Here is a 23,490-nt window from a genome sequence, read left to right on the forward strand (position 1 = left end):
GTAGTATGACAGCAATTCTGTTTTTTTTTTTTTTTTTTTTGAGACGGAGTCTCGCTCCGTCACCCAGGCTGGAGTGCAGTGGCACAGTCTCGGCTCACTGCAAACTCCGCCTCCCGGGTTCACGCCATTCTCCTACCTCAGCCTCTCCGAGTAGCTGGGACTACAGGCGCCCGCCAACAAGCCCGGCTAATTTTTTGTATTTTTAGTAGAGACGGGGTTTCACCATGGTCTCGATCTCCTGACCTCGTGATCCGCCCGCCTCGGCCTCCCAAAGTGCTGGGATTACAAGCGTGAGCCACCGCGCCCGGCCGCAATTCTGTTTTTAAAAATGCCCAGAAAGAGATTAGAAAGACATATGCCAAAAATGTTAACATTTACCACTGAGCAATGAGATGTGGGCTCATCTTTCTTCTTTTCTGATACTTTTGTGCTTTTAAAACCTGACCAAAAGTATGAATCTCTTTTACAATGAGAGACAAGAGAAAGAAAGGTTACATGCAAAAAGCAAGGAAGTTTGACAGACTTCAAGAATGCTTCCTCTTGTCAAGATTGCCTATGTACTAGCAGTTAAAACAAAGACAATAAATAAAAGATTACTGAAGCTTATGGCTATTTATTCCCAAAACACTTAAGAGAACTCCCTTTTGCACAATAGTGCATGCAGAAATATGTATATAGTCTGATTTCAAAAAACACTATTTAAAACAAAGATGAAGAAAAGGAAAAAATCTAGTAGAAATATTAGTACAATTAAGAATCAAAAGAAAGACTTTAATAACTGATAGATGATTAGTGAAAATTGTAAAAGTAAAAAAGCAATGAGTTTCAAAAAGGCCTAAACCAATAAACATTTAGTTATATACTTACAAATTTCTGAGGGAAAACCACCGCAGTCTGTGTATAAATATTACATATCATTGTCTGTGCTTTTAAGCTAAGCATTACTTGTTCTACATTATACCCCCAATACATAAACTTTCTGAAACTCGAAATTTTAAATGTTCTCTCTAGAACTTGAAAACTTCATTTTAATTACCTCATACAAGTAACTGCCCAGCATTGCTTTTCTGCTGTTCAAAGGAAAAAGGGTTGTATCTTTTTCACCATATGTGAACCTGAGACAAAAATGATTTCTTCTTCTTGTTCACAGTTTACTCGTGAATTATATAGAAAACATATATACTTTGTTGTCCTTATGTCTGTCTTCATCTGTGTATTATCCTTAATTCCATGCTTTTAAATTAAGATTCGTGAAATATTCTACAAACATTTGGCATAGCAGAACAAAAAAGAGGCCACTTAAACAATTAGAAATAAAAGTAGCAACTATTTTACATTTCAAGGCTTTTTTCTTCATATAAAAGACATTTTCATTTCTAGAAAATGAAATATACCCATTTAATTTTCTATAGTATCTCTTCATACTCATTCTTACCAGTATCCATTTGCCAGACGTACACAGAACCATCTGAACACCCCACCACCAGGTAATCATCAGAAGGCCTCCATTTGATTACTTGAATAGGAAAAAGGTGACGAGATGCCAACATTATGCATTTTTTCTCTCGCAAACTTAGAAGTCCTACTGAGTGGTCACTGGCTACAGAGCAGATGCAGTGCTGTACTCTTGCCTGAAAAGAAGAATAAACCTTAATTGTATTTAAATTAAATTTACAATAAAATGGATCCTGTTTTCAATAACTTAAGGCAAAATTAATTATACATTTGCTGCCACTGAAAAACAACCACAATATTAGGTCATGTTGAAAAATGTGTTCCTTTATATTATACATAAAACCCAGATCAATCATCAAAATATTTTTATACTAAATTAATTCTAGATTAAAGATTGCAAAAGGTACATTGGAAAAACTGCTGTTCAAATTTAAAGATGACCTCACTACAATGATTGCTATATTGGAGCAGGCAAAGCTGAGAAAAAATTGATCTGTTATTAGGTGTTCTCTTTCCATGGTGTGAACTTTCCTTTGTTTGCTGCGGGAGCTGCTTTCTGCAGTGCTTCTGTCTGTGACTCTTTCATTTAGACCCATGCTCTTCCCTGCACCTTTGCTCAAAAACAATACCCTCACCGTCTCTGCCACGATCATTTCTTAGGAGTCATAGATATTCACATTATATGTAGATATGCATCCCTGTTTCCTTCATGGTTTCTATCTATAATGTCAGCAGATGTATCACCTCAAGTAGCCACACAATAGCCAATTAAATGTTCTGCTGTCTATTTTCTGCTCACCTCTAGTTTTTGCCCTTCAACTCCTTTTTAGAACAAGATATAAATAATCAAAGATTTTCCCTGGTAAGAGAGAACTGAACCCATGACCTAAAAAATTAAAAATTAAAGTCTAGATTTCTGTAAAACAATTTATAAACAACTGAAAACTTAACTTTTCAGTGGCTTACTAGATTATGCTTTCAGGTCATACTGAGGGAAACCATATAAAAACAGCCATCTGAAACTCATTCTTGTACATATTGTGGCTATTTATCGAGGGGGAGGCCCACTGCACTATAAATATCCTCTTTCCCTTGTATGGGATCTAAAGAAAAAACACGTCAAACCTCACCCTGCTGGGGTTCTTCTAAGCAAACAGGCTGTTTTTAAACTAAAGATCAATATCTCAATATCTTTCCCAAATGGGACATGTTGATAGGTATTAGGTGAAAAAAAGGGAGGAAAGTGTGGTCAAATGTGCATGGGAAATACTGACAATGCTGAGGTTGGGTAGTAGCTGTTGTTTTTAACCACAGGACTTCCACTAACCTTTAAAATGCTGTGACTGTAATTGTCTCTTTAAGGGGATACAACATCATTCATTTCCAAAGTTGTTTGACCACAGCAATCTTATTAAGACCTAGTTTTAGATGAACACGCTTTGGAAACTCAGGACTGAATTTTCTATAACAGTGCTGGATCTTGGGCATAAGTATCTGAATATGGTCTATCAATGGTCTCATTTGCTTTCTTCCCTTATATTCTCTTCACCATGATTTAGCTTTATTGTTATCATATTAGATAATGTTTATTTTTGTAAACAACCTAAAATCAATGTTTGAATGAAGCTGCATAGTAATAAAACAAAAATAACAGTAATATTTAACTATTTACTTTATTCTTAAATTCAACTGTTTTATTTTTATTCTTTGTTAGCTTCATTTGTACTTTGTGTATTATAATTACACACTATAATCAGCATAACAGGTGTTTACTCATGTTAAAAGTTAAAAAAACTAAGTTCAGAGAAATGGTATTACAAACCTTTATTAAAATGTTATATAGAATTTTTTTAAGCATTTTTTAGGCTTACTTATTTTCCTGATAAACATTCAATTGAAACATGAAATGTGATTCTTAATGTCTTAACAAAAGAAATTAAATACTGATGGGTAGTTGATTCTGACACACACAAATTAGTTTTATAATTAACAAATCAAAACAAAATGGCAAGCTATAAAAATAGTTAAATTTGAGTATGTTAGAACAAAACTGGGTAAATTTATACACACACACACACACACACACACTGCTACGTATGTACGTTGCTAATTCAAAGCAACAGAGAGTTTAACACAATGGATGCTTTGCATTTCTACAGCTTATCATCAGTACTGACTTTGTCAAATATATCCATTATTCATTTTATAAAAAGGGTTGGTTGCTACATTAATGGTTAAATACAATATCTATTTTATAACATTAATCTGCCAAAAAGTGGTCACTATATTTATTGCCCTCATCAAAGAAACAGTTATCTTTTTCTATGGGTATAATTAACTTAAAGAATGATGCCTAAACAGTATTCCTTTTAATCTGTTCATATCCTTTCATCAGGCACTCATCAGTCACAGTATTCACACATCCAACACTACTGTTTTTATATATAATATTTAATAGAGCCTCTATGTTGCCCAGGCTAGTCTTGAACTCCTAGGCTCAAGCAATCCACCTGCCTCAGCCTCCCAAAGTGCTAGGACTACAGGTGTGAACCACCGCGCCTGGCCACTGACCCTACTTTTGATTCTGCTAGTTAGACTCCCAAACTCTCCAAAATCTTCTTCATAAAGAGCTAATCCCTAATTAGTGCCACACATCTAACTGACCTACTTGCTAGTCCCCACGTCGAAAGTCATTTCATTCATGCTCACATACACTCTAGTCATTCCTTTTCAAAAAGTAGAGAAAATGAAGTATGAGTCAATATGAAGTTTTGCCAATATTCTCTACTATGTTAGGTGTTCCTAAAATTCTGCCCTACTGGAGATCTCAACATCTGAGGTGACACAAAGCTACTGACAACCACTGAGCTACGCATACTCTCTCTCTGTCAAAGATCTCCTTACCATAGTTTGTAATTTAGCAGAGCGAGGACTACAGCCATTAAGCAAAGAAAAAAGGTTTTCCCATTCTTATGAGAAACTTGACCTTCCACATTATCAACCCCTCATGAGAAGTTTCCCTGTCAGAACTTTCACCCTCCCCACAGATACACAGACAGATAATTTCCAAGATTTAAGAAAACATAATCTATCTTCATAAGACTTAAAAACTCTACATTATTACTCTCATGAAGTAAAAATAAAGGACATACAAAATGAATATTAAATAAGAACATAGGATCTGTTTTAAAAAGTAGATTATGAGATGTAATTTTCTGAAGGTTAAAAAAAGAGCTTTAACTCCAAGATTCTAGCTTTCCATTTCTACATGATGCATTCTCCTCTGACACATATATTTAACTAAATATGTTTTAAAGAATACTTTTATTCCCCTTTCACATAGTGTAATAATGAAAATTTGCAAATAAGAAGCTCAATCTACAAAAAACTGTTTGGTCCAGGCCAGGCACAGTGGCTCACACCTATAATACTAGCACTATGGGAGGTCGAGGGGGACGGATCACCTGAGGTCAAAAGTTCAAGACCAGCCTTGCTAACATGGTGAAAGCCCGTCTCTACTATAAATACAAAACAGTAGCTGATGGGGAGGCTGAGGGAGGAGAATCACTTGAACCTGGGAGGCGGAAGTTGCACTGAACTGAGATCGAGCCATTGCACTCTAGCCTGGATGATGGAGTGAGACTCCATCTCAAAAAAAAAAGTTTAGTCCAAAGTAAAAATGATACACCATCTCTGTAAATGATAAGAGGTATCTAAAGAGTTAACTTTAGCTTTACTGTAATAAGAAAGACTGGAAATAGCCAAAATAACCAAGAATGAAAACAAAAAAAAATCAATATTACTAAGCCCAAGAAAGCATAGTTATTAGAGGTACTTAACTCACAAGAAAAGATGGTTCTGTGCTTTTTAAATATGGATTAAAATAAATCTAATTTTTCTTCTTTCAAAAAAATGCTAGTCCAACTCATATAAAGAAAACTGGCCTGAAGTGGAAATGACCCAATATAGGAAAACCTCATTAATTTTGATTTCACTAATTAATTCTGAGTTGATGGCTACCTTTGCAGCCTGTGTGAAAACAAATTAGTGGTATAAACAAAGCAAATGTCTAGCTTATTTAAGTGTAAAAGGAAAAAAGACTATTCAAGCAACATTTGATATTAATTTTAATTTAAACAATGAACAGAGTAAGAATAAATAATTCTCAGCTATCTTTTAAATAAAAGCACTTAAAAGTTCTGATAAAACACAGTTAACTGGGTTTCCTCTTATATGTCCTCAAAATTATTAAAGCACTTCTTAAAGAATACTTTATAACTCATATTTCTTCCTGATTTACACCCAGCTTCTTCACAAATGAGTTAAATTAGCACAATTCCTTTATTATTAAATTCTAGAGATCTGGGTTACTGAACACCTATTTCACCTGCAATGACTCATTCTATAATTTGATTAATTCCATTCTACTTCATCTTTTTCCATTTCAACCTCGAAAAGTCACCTAAACATGATTTAACACCAATGGCATTATAACAAGATAATGTATAAAACATTTAAACTGTATAAGTAAAATAATAATACAACAACTAAAAAATGTGAACCTCTTCACTTTAAACTTATTTGAAAAATATTTATGCCTCAAATTATTCCTATTACACATGCATTAAATAATTTTGAAATGTGTTCCAATAATTGTATATTTATAAATTGTATAAGTGTAATTCTGTGCAATATATCACCTAAATTGTAATAGATGCACAAATACATATATTTTAAAAGGATGACTCAAGGTTTAAATAAACAGATTTAAGAACAAACATTTCTCAAATGTCTCACTTAATGTGAGTAACTTCATATTACATTAGCCAATATCTCATGTCACAAAATAGATCCTTAGGAAGGTTTCCTTGTTAATGACAGTGGATGTAAATATAAATTTCATATAATTATAAATTTTTTGCTGCCCTCCTGCCAGACTGATCAAATGATCATTAAAACTTGTAATATAGCTGATGCAGAGATTTTTCATTAGAAATATCTCCCATCCATATTTTCCCTATCCATTTTTTGATGGCTAGGTTTAGAACTATATAATATAATCTGCAAATCCCTTAAGCAAGCACATTTTAACTGGAAACAAACAGGGTGAAAGTAACTCTGGCACCCGACTTGAGGCTCACCCACTCTTGCCTGAGATGATGCGTGTCCCTCTGGCATGCAAAACAGGTGAGGCCATCAATGCCCCTCCTTCTAGTAAATGTTCATAAAGCTCAATTTCCTGAGATTAAAAAATAAGTAAGTAAAAGTTCTAAGATTTTCTTCCTATACCTCCATTGACCGTCTCACCTATTCTACTTCAGTAACCACTGCTATCAACTGACTTAAAGAATGTAAACATAAAATTCCACTTAAAAATTTGTATTGTTATGGAACAGAACTTATGTAGCACAGATGAAGTATTCTATCACCTCAGCTAGTATTCTATAGGTGAAAGCTATTCAAATTCATGTTCCAAACACTGTACTAATTCTGCCCTAGATGCAATATGCACCAATGACATCAAATGCCAATTAAAAGTAAAGGCTAACAACAATCAACAGAATATTTAACCAAGTAAAAACTCTATTTTTATTTGATGAAAAAACAAGGAGAGGGGAGAAGATACTGGCCCAAAACAAGTATATTCTAAGGTGAATTATTATTTTTCCAACAATTATCATCCTAAGCCAAATAAAGGCTCATTGGATTTGCCAGTAAATAATCCTCACAGTACATTAGTGCTAAACAGCAGAATGCCACAAGCTATCATAGAATCTGATAGAGTCAGAACATACCACCTAGGTCACCCAGTCTGACCTTATGCATTTTACAAGACTTCATTTTAAACCATTCCCAGAAACCTCTTATGTAACCTGTTCCTAAGCATCTGCCATGAATTACAGAAATCAGAGACAGCTAGTTTATCCCATCCACTAGCTCTCTGGGGAGATGATTCCACTTTCCAATAGCTCCCAGTGTAAATAATACATATTCTTTATTTTCTACTTTTGCTAATTTGTTTTCTAAACTAAATTACTCTTTTTCTTCGTATCATTTCAGGAGCAATGGTCTTATGTGCCCAAAACAATTTTTCTCTTTGCCTGAATAGTCACTAAACATATGAACATTCTATTGTCTTTCCTTTTAAACATGCCCATCATTAGACATGCTATAAATGACCAGCTTCTTTTGCTCATAAATCAATCCCACAATTCACTTAATCATTATTTCTTGTACTTCCCAGAACTCTTGCTATGGAACATAAATGTGCAGTTAAGATGCATCATTTATCACGTTAAATATTCTACCTGAAGGAGAAAAAAGAGGCTATGAAATTAAATGTTAATTTCACTTCTACACTTTCACAAAACTAGACTTTTAAAAAAAAGCTTTAAAAATCCAAACTTCATTTAAAAAAAGAAAGTAGAGGACTGTTTATTTAATACATGTTTTAGAAAAAAAGACCATATGGTCCAATCAAAACACTGATTAACAAACTAATTGGATAATTACGTGAACAAGAAAACTTTTAGGGACTAGTTTTAATGTCTTCCTTTATTCACTGTATAAAAAAAAACACTGAAGAAATAGTGGGCTAATTAGAACTCTATAATTCTTCAACTGCTTCCTTATTAGTAAAATGGTAAAGAAATATGAAGGATTTAATACAAGATTAAGAAAATACTGCCTATCAAAGAAAAAAACATGTATTTAATAACATTGTGATAGCTTAGAGAGGAGCAGATATTTTTTATCCTTACATCACCCCACAATCATAAATACATTTCAGATATATTATTTTATGTTTGTTTTTAATTTAGCCATTGTTTCTCATCAAGTCTTATCACATTTCTGGGTGGGATAAGATTTCAAGCTTCAAAAAATATGGAAGAAACTACAAATAAAAAAATAAATTTGATTACATAAAAACTGAAAATACATGTAGGTTAAAAAATTCAATAGTAAATAATAAATTACAAATTCCAGCAACAACAGAAGCCACATAAGCTTAATATTTTAGTTAAGAACTCAAACACTAACAACCCTTGGAGAGGAAAAAAAAAGCAAAGGACAAAAAGAAAAATGTCTTTAAAAAAAAAAACTAAAATCCTTTTAGAAAAATTTGAATATCTCTAGGTATCAAAGAAAAGCAAATTCAAACATTAAAATACTATTTTTACCTGACAACTTGGACAAAGATTCTAAAAATTACAATGCCAAATAGTTAACATTTTAGGGGTTGATACTTTTTGCTAGGCATGTTCCAACTGCTTGGCAGAAATTCATTACAGTCTCATAACAACCCTTTGAGGTAGGTACTATTATTTCCATTTTTAAAGATGTAGAAACTGAAGCATAGAAGTAACTAACATTTGTGCTGGCAAGCGGCAACGAAATGGGTGCTGAGAGTAGAAAATAATTTCATAATATAATTCAGCAGTCTTAAAAATGTTAATAAGCTATTATATCAAATTTCTGAGGTTCTGATATTTTCATTGAGTAGACTATATCCAAAGAAAATAATCCTAACTGAAAGAAAATATTTACATACAAAGACATTCAATATTGTATTATTTACAATAGAAGATATTGGGAACAATTAAATACCCAAGGTAGAATTGCTAAGTAAACATGATATGCTCACACAATGTAATGGAAAATTACTTTCATGAAAAAGTAAAATAACTTGGAAAATATTTGTTATAATATTAAATGAAGATGCAATATGCACAAGAAACTGTATCTACAGTATAATCACAAGGACATAATAAAATGGATTTTAAAAGGCTAGAAGAACGTGTATCAAAATATATTAATTGGCCAGGCACGGTGGCTCACGCCTGTAATCCCAACACTTTGGGAGGCCGAGGCGGGCAGATCACGAGGTCAGGAGATCGAGACCATCCTGGCTAACACGGTGAAACCCCGTCTCTACTAAAAATACAAAAAATTAGCCGGGCATGGTGGCGGGCACCTATAGTCCCAGCTACTCGGGAGGCTGAGGCAGGAGAATGGCGTGAACCCGAGAGGCAGAGCTTGCAGTGAGCCAAGATCGCGCCACTGCACTCCAGCCTGGGCGACAGAGCGAGACCCCATCTCAAAAAGAAAAAAAACCTATATATATATATATATAGTGATTCTCTTAATTGTAGAAGAATAACAGGTGACCTTTTACCTTCTTAGTTATCTCTATTTTCAAAAATGTTAACAGTGGGTATACATTAATCAAGGTGGAATGAAAACTATACCACATTTTTAAAGAGCAAGTGATACGTTACAAGTAAAAGAAAAGGGGACTAAAACTGAAAAACTCCAAACTTGAATAATCAAAGATGAAAAACTAAAAGATAAATTATGCAAATCAATAATGAAAAATGACAAAAATTGGAGAAAACTAATTACTTTGAAACAGACTACTAAATCTGCTAGAGGGCAGCATTTATCAGTTCAGGCTGTCAAGTCAGACTACTCAGGATCAAATTCAAGTTCTGCCATTTGCTAACTGTCTGACTTGGATGAGTCATTTAACCTCTCTGAGTGTCTTTTCGCTATATGATGTGGTTAACAGCAGTAACATACCCAACAGAATTGCTGTGTGAATAACACGAAATATAAATTCGTGCAGTGACTAACATGTCATGAATACAAAAGATGATAATATCTCCATCATTATTATTATTAATTATATACCATAGAGTCTATCTTTTATAATGTAATTGTATTTATTTTCTGAAGGGGTTAAGTATTGCTGACGTCTAGGTATCTACCTGAAAATATGAAAATGTTCATAATTCTTCAAGAACATGAATTTCCCTTTTTCAATACTTTCTTCTCATATGTAATACCTCTGCTTTAATTTAATCTGAATAGTTCCATCTGCATAATCATCAGTATCACTCACATACTACCATAAATTACATTAGTAAAGCTTTATAACAATTTATAACTAAATAAAATACAACTCCTCAATGGCCAGCTTCCACAGTTCTCTGAATATTTCTTCTTATGTTTTTCTACTGAACTTACTTCATTATTTTTCACTTCATGCCTTTAAAATATTAAAATGCTTTCTTTAATTTCACTTATTTATTTATGGGTTTTAGAGACTGAGATGGTTCTATCTGCAGGCTCTAAAAATATTCTAAAGTTTTTTTGGTGGTGGTGTTGTTGTTTGAGACAGAGTCTCGTTCTGTCACCCAGGCTGGAGTGCAGTGGCGTGATCTTGGCTCACTACAACCTCTGCCTCCTGGGTTCAAGTGATTCTCCTACCTCAGCCTCTCAAGTAGCTGGGATTACAGGCGCATGCCACCACGCTCGGATAATTTTTTTGTATTTTTAGTAGAGACGGGGGTTTCACCATGCTGGCCAGTCTGGTCTCGAACTCCTGACCTCAGGTGATCCACCTGTCTCTGCCTCCCAAAGTGCTGGGATCACAGGCGTGAGCCCCCACGCCAGGCCTTATATTCTAAAGTTTGTTAAGGAACTCAAAGTGTTGCCCCTTTCCACACTCCACACACCATTCAGCTGTCCACTGTCATCTGTCCAAGCCCACAAACCTTGGGCTGTACAGACTCAGGGAATGAGACCTTCTGAAAAAAGACTGCCTGGTATTATAACTCCCAAAAGCTCTCTGTTGGTCCTGCCCTTCTACTTTCTCACTCCTCAACTTAGAACTTAAATGGCAACCACACAACTGACCAAGTGATTTTTAATCTGCCTGCTTGGCCTTACTTGTTTCTACAAATCATACCTATATCATTACAAGAAACAAACACTGGGCTGGGGCAGGCATGATGGCTCATACCCATGAGCCCAGCCCTTTGGGAGGCCGAGGTGGGCAGATCACTAGAGGTCAGGAGTTTGAGACCAGCCTGGCCAACACGGTGAAACCCCATCTCTACTAAAAATACGAAAATTAACTGAGTGTGTTGGCGAGCCCCTGTAATCCCAGCTACTCAGGAGGCTAAGGCACAAGAATCGCTTGAACCTGGGAGGAGGAGGTTGCAGTGAGAAGAGATAGCACCACTGTATTCCAGCCTGGGTGAAAGAGCAAGACCCTGTCTCAAAAAAAAAAAAAAAAAAAAAAAAGGAATAAACACTGAATTCACACACCTCTGATACAGCCACAGAAAACTTTCTCTTTCCTTTCTCATGGAAACAAACAGGTTGACAGATACTGTCCTCATTTTTCTAACTGGAGATGCTCAACAAATCTGTATATCTCTTTCCTGGCAGTAAATTAACAGAACACAATATGCTAAAAGCACCTCTTTGTTTTGAAAGGATGCTGGCTTGGTCTTTAAGCCTGTATCAAAAAAACAGAGAAACCTAACCTTCATGTATCAAAAAAAAAACACAGAGAAACCTAACCTTAGGTGTCCACAAAACACTATGGGCTGGCAAGAATGCTGTGCCTAGCCCATAATTTATGTTCTAAGAAGAGCAATAAATGGGGTCAAACCTCCCCCTTGATCATCTGGGGTCATGTTGACAAAGGCTTTGCATGTGTAATACCCCACTGTAATCTACCCACAAATGTCCAGAAAAACATGACCCACTTTGGGCTTCTCAGACAGTTGAAAACCCCAATTTTCAGGCAATGAGCAGGAAAGAATGGTACTTAGGACTATAATTTCCACGGAATTAGGGGAGAGTAAAAACCTGTTATCCAGTTGTTGGTTCTTAATTATCTTGAAACTTCTATCTCATGCCAAAAAAACAAACAAACAAACAAACAAAAACGCAAAGTTAGACTGTCATAGAAAGAGAAGTCATCTCTAATTTGTGCAGGTTTTAAAACCACCTGGCCATAGTTGGGAAACAAGCAAATGAAAAGTACCTAACAGAGGAACAAAGTATATCTACAATAAAGTCATTTGAGGCTGGGCACAGTAGCTCATGCCTGTAATCCCAACACTTTGGGAGGCAAAGGCAGGCGGATCATTTGAGGTCAGGAGTTTGAGACCATCCTGGCCAACATGGTAAAACCTCATCTCTACTAAAAACACAAAAAAATTAGCTGGGCGTGGTGGTGCGTGCCTGTAATCCCAGCTACTGGGGAGGCTGAGGCAAGAGAATCTCTTGAACCCAGGAGATGGAGGTTGCAGTGAACTGAGATCACACCACTGCACCCCAGTCTGGGTGGCAGAGTGAGACTCTGACTCAAAAAAAAAAATAAAAATTTGGCCGGGCGCAGTGGCTCATGCCTGTAATCCCAGCAATTTGGGAGACCGAGACAGGCCGAGGTCAAGAGATTGAGGCCATCCTGGTCAACATGGTGAAACCCTGTCTCTACTAAAAATACAAAAATTAGCTGGGTGTGGTGGAATTCACCAGTAGTCCCAGCTACTCGGGAGGCTGAGTCAGGAGAATCACTTGAACCTGGGAGGTGGAGGTTGCAGTGAGCTGAGATTGCGCCACTGCACTCCAGCCTGGGTGAGACAGCAAGACTCCATCTCAAAAAAAAAATAAAAATAAAAATAAAATTTTTTTAAAAAGCCATTTGAGTACTGAAAATGAACGTACAAACTGCCCAGATTTAGGCATTTATCATCCAAATGAAAATGTAGACAACAGAAAATAGAAATAATGGCAACAATAATGATGATTCAATGAGCTCTCATTACATGCCGAGTGTTACTCTAAACCTTAAACCAACACTTCACAGAAATTGTGGCTAGGGCCTAGAGATGTTAAGTAACCTGCTAATGCCACTCCAAGATGGGCAACACAAATCCAGGTCTGTTTGATTCTAAAGGCTGTTCTCACTGGCCTGACCAATTGATGGTCCCATTATTTCAAGCTCCATATGCCTTCAGCAGAGTGTGCTCTCCAACTCCTTTAGAAAGTCTTCACCAATGATTAAGAAAAACTATTGATAATGACTCCAAAAAGAGAATCATCATACAAAAGTCAACTTTGTTGTTTGTTCTTTTTTTCTAAGATGTTATCATCCATTTTCATTTCATTTTACCAGCTTGTCAAATCTTTCTTTAGACAAATAACGTGAACATTTTCCCTCTCAGTACAGTCCCATATTTTATTATCTTTACTTTTTTCTTCCCTACCTAAGTAGGATGAAATAAAGTATCCTATTGCAGCTAGACTGCAGCACATACAAAACCATCACTCTCATCTGTTGGTCATTATTTTCTTTTTTTTGTTGTTTTTGAGACAGAGGCTCGCTCTGTCATCCAGGCTGGAGTACAGTGGGGCAATCTCAGCTCACTGCAACCCCCACCTCCCAGGTTCAAGTGATTTTCCTGCCTCAGCCTCCCGAGTAGCTGGGACTATAGGCACATGCCACCACACCCAGCTAATTTTTTTTGTATTTAATAGAGACGGGGTTTCACCATGTTGGCCAGGATGGTCTCGATCTCTTGACCTTGTGATCTGCCAGCCTCAGCCTGCCAAAATGCTGGGATTACAGGTGTGAGCCATCGTGCCTGGCCAGTCATTATTTTCAAAGTAATGTATGTATGTTCAATTCCTGCCAGGATCCGCCTAAATCCAAGTACTATCAAGTATTATCTATTGTAGACAGATCCATCAGGTATTAGTCAGGAAAACATCAATTGTTCCAGACTCCTCCATATAACATGCATAATGCTAAGAGCATCTGCAAACAGAGGTTGTTAATGTATCATTTACGATTTTATAAATATCCACAAAACTAATATATTCAAATATCATATATATTGACCTTCCTTAAAGTTTTCCAAAATCACCCAAAGTAGACTTCCTAATGCCCTTTCTATGTACTCCCCGAGGGCTTTGAAAAACCCCTTTTCATAAGATTTATCATACTCCTTTATAACTGCTGTTTGCTGGTCTGGCTCCCTCATTAGACTAAATACTACCAAAAAAAAAAGATACCTTATCCATATCTCTGGTTCTAGAAAGTGCCTGAAATATGGCAGATAGTCAGATATTTGCCCAATGAATGTCTAATCAAAAATATGTTGCACCAAACTGAATACTACACTTAAAAGGTAATTCATTTCTTCCTAGCAATTTCTGCCATTTAAAAATAAATTTAGAGGGCAGTGCATGGTGGCTCACACCTGTAATCCTAGCACTTTAAGACGCCAAGATAGGAGGATCACTTGAGGCCAGGAGTTCAATGCCAGCCTGGGCAACATAGCAAGACTTCATCTCTAAAAAACAAAACTTAAATTAAAAAAATTAAATGTAAACTCATTTTGAAACTGTCCTATGATTGTGTTACTCAAGAAAAATTAGTTGTTGTGTAATACTTTCTCTCCAGTCTAAAATAAAGTCAATTTAATCAGCTACTTCATTCACTAGGTTTAGCATCAAATCACTTCTGACCATTATTAAAAGTAAATTTCATGCCTAATCAGCAATATGATTTAAGATTTTAAGGAATCTTTCCAAAACATAAGAATTTCTAATTTTTTTAAATGTTTGGCATGATATCAGCACAGTCAGCTAAGGATGCAGTCTTTCTCATTACTGTTAAAGGGGCCTCTCACTGCCTCCTACACAAGAGACAGGTGTAAGATATTAAACTGCAGTTTTGCCATTAAAATAACAAAAATTACTTGCACAACCTAATATTTGAATGTATACATAATATTCATAGAATGACAGTGTCTCACTCTGTCACCTAGGCTGGAGTGTAATGGCACAATCATGCCTCACTGCAGCCTTGAACTCCAGGGCTCAAGCGATCCTCTCACCTCAGCCTCCCAAGTAGCTAGAACTATATGCCCATGTCTCCAAACCCAGCTTTTTTTTCTTTTTCTTTTTTGGTAGAGACAGGGTTTCACTATGTTGCCCAGGCTGGTCTTGAATTCCTGGTGTCAAGTGATCCTCCCAGCTTGACCTCTCAAAGTGTTGAAATTACAGGTGTAAGCCACCATGCTCAGCCTCAATTTTTTATCTTAAACACAATAGTATAGAATAGTAGTACAAATTTGGAAAACATAAAATTATCAAGAATATAAAACCAATCAGAATGCACAACTAATATAGTGTTGGTATATTAACACATTTGTGCTTTTACAATGAAAGTGAGAGACTTACATACACTCTACATGCAGCCGCTTTCAAGACTAGAAAACTAGCAAGGCTTAAAAGATTATAAGCAGGATGATGAAGGGTTATGGTAGTAAAATGGTGACTGTACAAACCTATTCCTCATCGTTTGAAGAGCAATTTGACAATACCTATTCAAAAGCCTTTAAAAATTAATATGCCCTTTTTATAGCAACTCCAAGTATAAGAACTTATCCTAAGAAACCATTCTAGAGTTACAAAAATATATAGCTGTACTAATTATCACTCCCACTGTTGATAACAGGCAAAAAAAAAAACTCTCAAGCAACATTCTAAAATGTCCAATAAAAATGAATTACAGAATATCATTTAAAATAATATTGTAGGAATATTCTTAGTGACAAATATGACATCTTTAGAAAATATCTCTATTTTCTATAACTATGTATTATTTAACTTTTAAAAATAAAATTAGTATCAAAAAGATGGTGCCAAATACATAAAAATATATGAAAATGTTCTCAAAATCTAAGAGAATTAAGTGTTAAAGGAAAAAGGATGACACGGAACATTATGTACATTGTATTTTAAGAAAATAATGTTAGTTCTGCTTCCTGTTTTTGCTTAGTTTGTATTAACAAAGTTTGCTCTGCTTGACTTCAGATATTAAGCTATAGGTATAGACACTGCTTTTTAAATGCAATATTCAAATTAAATTAGTAACAAAAATCTAGAATCAAAAATATGAGATAAGAGCAAATTCAGGCAAAAGCTTTCAGTACTTTGTCAGAACAACAGTATGATATATTTAAAAGAATATCTAATTTGTTGATTGCCCTTACTGGCTGTGAACATTAGCCACACTGGTACACATACAGTCACGTGTTCCATTCATATTAGCATACCTGTTTCTAGGAGGCGGGAATCTAATACTGGTTTTAATACTGTCAATTGAAGGCACAAACACTAATGTTCAGGTTAGATGCCTCACACTCCTGTTTTCACAAATCCATGCTGCCCCCTTCTGGGTATTTTTGGAGATTATGTGATCAAAAGTTTAATACGATAAATTAAACAAAAAGTATTCATTTTTTAACTAATATATTAAAGAACTTAGCCTATATGCTTACATGTAGAAACATACTACATGTTTAGTACATAAAATGTACTAAACAGTTTATTTTTAGGCATTTTCCAAAACTTCTGTTCTGAATAATTCTAACAACAGAAAGACAGCTCTGAGAATTTAATCGTCAATGCAAATGAGGAAAATAAATAGTAAATATTAAATAGCTATAACACTAAAAGTAAATAAAACATGACACTTTAATAAGTCTCCCTACTCCTTCCTCTCACTCTCAAAAGTAAACCAGGGTCTGAATTTGGCACTAGCTTTCCCTTCGGTTTTAATGTTTTTACTACCTATATATGTATCCAAAAATATGCAGTATGGATTTGTGTTTTTAAAATGTACATAAATGGTATCACACTGTATTACACACACAAAGGTTCCATACCACAAACTGTACTTCTAAATCCAGCTACCTGCCACAATTGAAAATCAATTAAGAAAATATGGATAGTTTTATGTAAAATATCACCACAATTCAGTAAGTTGGAAATATTATACTGGGTGATTAGTGTTATTTTTTAATTTCTGAATTTTCATTGCTGTCAACCATATCTATCTGGTTTATTAAGGAAAATGTTTTATAAAGTACTCTTGATATATTAAAATAATTTTATTCCCTTAGTATTTTTTCCAAAACCTAGTTTCTTTCTCTAAGAGTAACCTATGTGGAAATAAAAGAAAAAGTGCCTGGGTCTTGGACAATAGACTCCTTAATGCTAAAATCTATAATAAAAGGAGAACGATAAGTAACAGGGAAAGGTAAAATAAACTGGGAGGGAGGTGGAAGGGAAGATGTCAGATCATCTCATCTGTAACTGCATAATTCTAATGATGGAGCCTTGGAGGAAGTTTTCTGCCGCAGCACTCCAAAGGCATTAAAAATACCTGCCTTCCCTTTCACCAGCTCTCTTCAGATTCCCCAGGCAACCGGTACACTCAAAGGCATTAAAAATATCTGCCTTCCCTTTCACCAGCTCTCTTCAGATTCCCCAGGCAACTGGTATACTCTTGGCCTCAGAGTCTCACTTTGTTGCCCAGGCTGGAGTGCAGTGGTGCTATCTCAGCTCACTGCAACCTCCGCCTCTCAGGTTCAAGCAATTCTCCTGCCCCAGCCTCCCAAAGAGCTGGGATTACAGGCATGCGCCATCACACCCGGCTAATTTTTTGTAATTTTAGTAGAGATGGGGTTTCTCCACATTGATCAGGCTGGTCTCAAACTCCCAACTTCAGGTGATCCGCCTGCCTCGGCCTCCCAAAGTGCTGGGATTACAGGCTTGAGCCATCGCGCCTGGCCCATTCCAACCTTTTAATCACATTTGTAATTTAAAGAAAAACTATATCTTATTCTATCTAATATTCTATTATTTTAAATATTTCATTCTCTCACACACACACAATATCAATCAAAACAGAAATGGTTGTTCTAAACTGGTATAGAATTATCTAAATAATCAATTTTTGCACTGAAAAATTAGATATTTCACCAAATGTGCATTCAGAAAAGAAAATTGTCATGTTTCACCACAGGACATAACTACTATAAAATGAAGTTTAGGAGAGGGGTTGTAACAATACCTTAATTTACTAATGTAATTACAATAATATCTATTTCACCAAAATATGACATAAAATTGGTTAAATAAATACATGGCAGTTTTTCACAGTGAATAAGAAATTAACAACCTAATTGGAAGAAAGGAATAAAAAAGAAGGAAGAGAACAGTTAAGGAGGTAAATTTGCCAATCTGCCAGGAAAAATAATGAGAAACATTGGTACTAGGATTTCTTACAAAGCCACCAATATCAAATCAAACAAAATCTAGCACTGGCAGGACATGGTTGATAAAATGAATTAGCAGGAAGATTAAGCAAGTAAGCAGAAGGGCCAAGAAAAATTTTGTAGGTTTTGAAATGAGATATCTTGTAGATACTACAGCAGATACACCAGTAAGACTGTTTTCAATTTCAGTAATACCAGAGCTGGTGACAGTGAATGAATTATAAGCATGACATGTCTACAAGAAGACAATGTGTCTATATGTGCACACAAATGTGTGAGTGTTGGGAGATAGTGATTATGCACACAAAGATGACTAATCACATGAATAAGTCCCATGATTAATAAAGAGTAAAAAAAAAAAGAAAAGTACTGTTATCAGTCCTAAGCCTTCCTAAAATCTCATATTTCTATTTATATGACATCATGGCCTAACTTAAAATGCATCAGAAAGCAATCTGGTTCCACAAAGGTATGTATGAAATTTTCCAAAATCATCATCAGTGACTGTTAGGCTTTGTCTCCCTTGTTAGAACAATTTTTTATTTAAATGAACTCTATCCATAAGTATTTTGCCTTTACCAACATATACATTCATTGTCTTTGCTCAGATGGACCCAAAAATAATGAGATTGTACAATGTCTTCAGGCATACTTAAATTATTTTAAAATATAAAATTGAAACTTCATTCAATAAACATTTTCTCAACTGCTGCTATGTTTCAGAAAAAAGCCAGACCATTTCGAAGCTAGTAACAGGAAAAAAACACCATGTCCATCTTCTGTTTCTATGTGCCCCAATAGTTAGTGACCGTAACTTTGCCTAAATGTTACTATTATTTTAGTTTTAAAATTAAAAGGGTTTTCTTAATTCTCTTGTCACACTTCCTTTAAGTTAGTCTGGATTCCATTTACATTCCTGATAGTAATATAACTCAGCTCTACCACAGTGAAATAATCTTTTATATAAATCAACTTACACTACAGTTTTCAGGTGGAACTAGAAGTTGTGTAATCTCACCACCATGAACACAGAAGATATGTTTCATTTCTCCAGAAAATATGTCCCAAATTATGACTGAAAAATCCACACCTCCAGATATCAGGTATCTTTGATCATACCGAGCTGAAACCTGATGAGGATATAGCAAACATGTGACTTTGTTCCGATGACCACGGAGTGTTCTGTGAGGTGGCCAACCTGTGAATGAGGGTTTGGATTTAAAATGGGAAAATTAAAGGCTTACCAAGTTTCAGTAAGTAAAAGTAAACATGAATGTTTAGAATAGCTATAAATTATATCACAGCAAAGGTTTCCAATTTTATCTTCTAAAACAACTCTGCCTAATTCAGTATCTACTAGCCACATGAGACTACTGAGCACTTGAAGTGGGGGTAATCCAGATTCCTATGTGCTGTGAATTTAAACTAGTCACGAGATTTTGAAGAGTTGATATAAAAAACGTAAAATATTTCATCAACAATCTTCATATTGATTAGAAGTTGAAATGAAAATAGTTTTTGCTATATTGGGTTATATAAAACAGTCAATTTCACCTGTTTCATTTTATGTTTTAACATAGCTATTAGGAAATTACAGGTATGGTTATATATATATGGTTGATATTACATTTCCACTGGCTGTTGGGAGGCCGAGGCAGGCGAATCACTTGAAGTCAGGAGTTCGAGACCAGCCTGGCCAGCATAGTGAAACTCTGTCCCTACAAAAAATATAAAAATTAGTTGGGTGTGGTGGCACGTGCCTGTAATCCCAACTACTTGGGAGGCTGTGCAGGAGAACTGCTTGAACTCAGAAGGCAGAGGACGTAGTGAGCCGAGATCATGCCACTGCACTCTAGTCTGGGCAACACAGTGAGACTCTTTCTCAGGAAAAAAAAAAAAAAAAAGATTTCTACTGGATGGTACTGTTCTGGAGGATTTTCAGAATTACTGATAATACAGTAATTATTTAGTAATCTATAGAGATAACTAAGAGACAAAACTATTAACATATCTCCAAGAGATAAAATTGGATACTTCTTTATTTACAGTCATTACATTGTATTAATTCTAATAACAGGCACTGAATATTTTATCTGTGCATTAAACTCTACCAACTACATAGCACCCCAACAACTAACTACACTGATTCACTGTATTTATTTAAAAACAAAGAACAGAGACATTTTCACTATCTGGGTAAGAGTTGTCAAAACACTTTAGACATACAGAGCTCTTCAGTATACCTCTTCTGAGCATGTGTTCCCCTTGCAGCAGCTGTACTATGGCCGTCTGTGTGGCAGGTACAATAACTATGCTTCCATCTTCACGACCACAAACAAGTCGTCCATGTGCTGGTATGTACACACTTGCAGTTACTTTAAGAGGTTCATTACTATTGGGAATCACACTCAGCTGATCTATAATTCCAGCAGGACAAGGATTCAGCTTATCAAATGCCTCTTGCAAACTAACAGAAGTTGTCATTGCCAGCCCTGTAGAGGTTTGGTTTTGTATAAAAGAAAAACATTTGTGCATGTTAAAAAAAATTTAAAACATTAAAATAATGTTGATTGATCCAGTAATCAAAGAAAATGACATATGTACATTATGAATATGTTATTCAGTAGTTAGTATTTAAGATATTAAATTAATTAAGAAATTATTACACATGATTTACTATTACCTTCTTCACTTTCCTGTTTATCAGCTGTGTCTGATATGTTCCAAATATTCAACCTTCCAGAAGAATCACCCTGAATTAATAGTTTATGGAAATATTCTCTGCATCCATAGAAGAACCGAGTAACAGGAGGACAAATTAGCAACTGCCAAAAAAAGTATTTGAATATCTTTAGCTGTATTTTTAATCAAAATATTTCACACATTAATGCTTTTCAAATAAAGATGTTAGGTAATTTGTCCCAGTAGCCAAGTTGAAAAAGTGTTTATAGCATGATTATTCAACAATATTTTAATGTAATTCTATAGCACTAACATACATGTCAACTAATATTCTAATCTAGTATAACATAAACATTGAATGAAACAAAAATTGTATTTACAGCCTTTCTCTAAAATTAGTATTTATGCTACTTTTCACCACTTTATAATAACTCATGTGTAGCCATAATAATGCAATTTAACTGCCTATTATGAAATAATTAACACAGAACTAAGCTTTCTTTATCAAAAAGAAAAGTCTTCACTTAAAAGGTCAAGATGAGAGAACTCACTAATCCTAGCTTTTTTTGCCCACTCCTGATTAATCATTAAGAATAGCAACAAAATTAGGGCACAGTGGCTCATGCTTGTAATCCCAACAATGACAGGAAAGATCGCTTGAGGCCAGGAGTCAGAGACCGGCCCTGGGCAACAAAGCTAAATCCTGTCTCTACAAAAAAAAAAAAAAAAAATTAGCCCAGCATGGTGGCACAGGCTCATAGCTCCAGGTATTCAGGAGGCTGTGGTGGGAGCATCACTTGAGTCCAGGAGTTTGAAGCTACAGTGAACTATCATTTCACTACTGCACTCCAGCCTGGATGACAGAGCAAGACCTTGCCTCAAAAAAACAAAAAGTAGGCTGGCCACAGTGGCTCATGCCTGTAATCCCAGCACTTTGGGAGGCCACAGCAGGCAGATCACTTGAGGCCAAAAGTTCAAGACCAGCCTGGCCAACATGGTAAAACCCTGTCTCTAATAAAAATACAAAAATTAGCCGGGCATGGTGGTGTGCACCTGTAATCCCAGCTACTCGGGAGGCTGAGGCAGGAGAATCACTTGAACCCAGGAAGCAAAGGTTGCAGTGAGCCGAGATCACACACCACTGCACTCCAGCCTGGGAGTCAAAGGGTGACTCCATCTCAAAAAAAAAAAAAAAAAAAACACCAACAAAATTGAACTATCAAGCTTGCACAACTAGAGGACCCCATTGTTAAAATTAGTATATTTTTCAACTAATAGCATATCATGTTTTACTTGCTCATATTTTCATAATCAATTTGAACCTAGCCTCTGTTAGCTACCAGCTACCAGGAACAAAAACCATTCATTAGGGTCTTATGTGTACTTTCATTTTCAGCTTCAGATTTTGTGCCTTCAATGAAGTACTATCTGAAAATACTAAATAGTGTAGTGGACTTCTACTAAAATTCAGAGGATTACATCACAAATACTGGAATATTAAAGAACATAATCTTAGCCTGAAAAGCAATATTAAATTTGACTTCAGTTTTAACAATTATAGTTAACAGCCTAATTACTGTATTCAAATACTGGTTAATCAAATACAGTAATTAACAGCTAAAAGCATTAGCCAATGGAAACTACACATATTAAGCATAACCAATTGTTTGACTTTACTTACTGAATTTTTTTTGCTTTTGAGACAGGGTCTCGCCATGTTGCCCAGGCTGGAGTGCAGTGGCACAATCACAGCTCACTGCAGCCTCCACCTCCCAGCTCAAAGGATCCTCCCACTTCAGCCTCCCAAGTAGCTGGGACTACAGGCGTGTACCACCACACCATGCTAATTTTTTTTTTTTAGAGATGGGATCTCACTATGTTGCCCAGACTAAAATTTTTAATTGATAAACTATATATTTAACAAGGAAAAATTGCTACAGCAGCTGTAATAACCAATATTCTACATTTCAACACATCACAAAATACATGTTTTTAATTTAAAACGTATTAGGGAGCTGATATTTAAAGAAAATGATTTTTTTTTGGTTTTGCTTATGTATATTTTTTATACAAGTCATTATTCCTTAGGTTAATTGGACGTGACTATCTAGGTTGAAGAGCAGTAAGTGGAAGTTTGAGTAAAGAACAGACAGGCTACAGATGATCTTAATTGTATATAGATATACAAATTCTATATATTCAAAATATTCATGGAAAGAACAATTCCCTTCCCCTAGCCACCCGGCCACATAAATGTGAGATGTAATGTTCAGAATGATAAAGCCATGGAAACCTAGAGCATCAATTAAAAAAAAAAAAAAAAACTCTGCTTTCAAAGCCAAAGCTTCTTTCTTACTGCTCAATATAGAGTTGAAAACCCAGTACTAAGTGCTGTTGTACTTCAACATTAAGTGGATAT

General features: G+C 35.4%; 1 protein-coding gene across 5 annotated transcripts in view; it reads right to left on the bottom strand.

Moving 5' to 3' along the window:
- Positions 1–23,490, bottom strand: part of WDR7 (WD repeat domain 7) — a 371,052-nt gene that overhangs the window by 305,471 nt on the left and 42,091 nt on the right. For all 5 annotated transcript variants that reach the window (XM_055298166.2, XM_055298151.2, XM_063641394.1 and 2 more), the window contains 4 exons: positions 21,073–21,214; positions 20,633–20,881; positions 19,367–19,587; positions 1,436–1,631 (listed from right to left, as the gene is read on the bottom strand). In XM_055298166.2, coding sequence (XP_055154141.1) covers positions 1,436–1,631; positions 19,367–19,587; positions 20,633–20,881; positions 21,073–21,214 — 808 coding nt within the window. The remainder of the gene's footprint in view (positions 1–1,435; positions 1,632–19,366; positions 19,588–20,632; positions 20,882–21,072; positions 21,215–23,490) is intronic.

The sequence above is a fragment of the Symphalangus syndactylus genome, chromosome 1, assembly GCF_028878055.3.
Source record: "Symphalangus syndactylus isolate Jambi chromosome 1, NHGRI_mSymSyn1-v2.1_pri, whole genome shotgun sequence".
NCBI classification, from domain to species: domain Eukaryota; kingdom Metazoa; phylum Chordata; class Mammalia; order Primates; family Hylobatidae; genus Symphalangus; species Symphalangus syndactylus.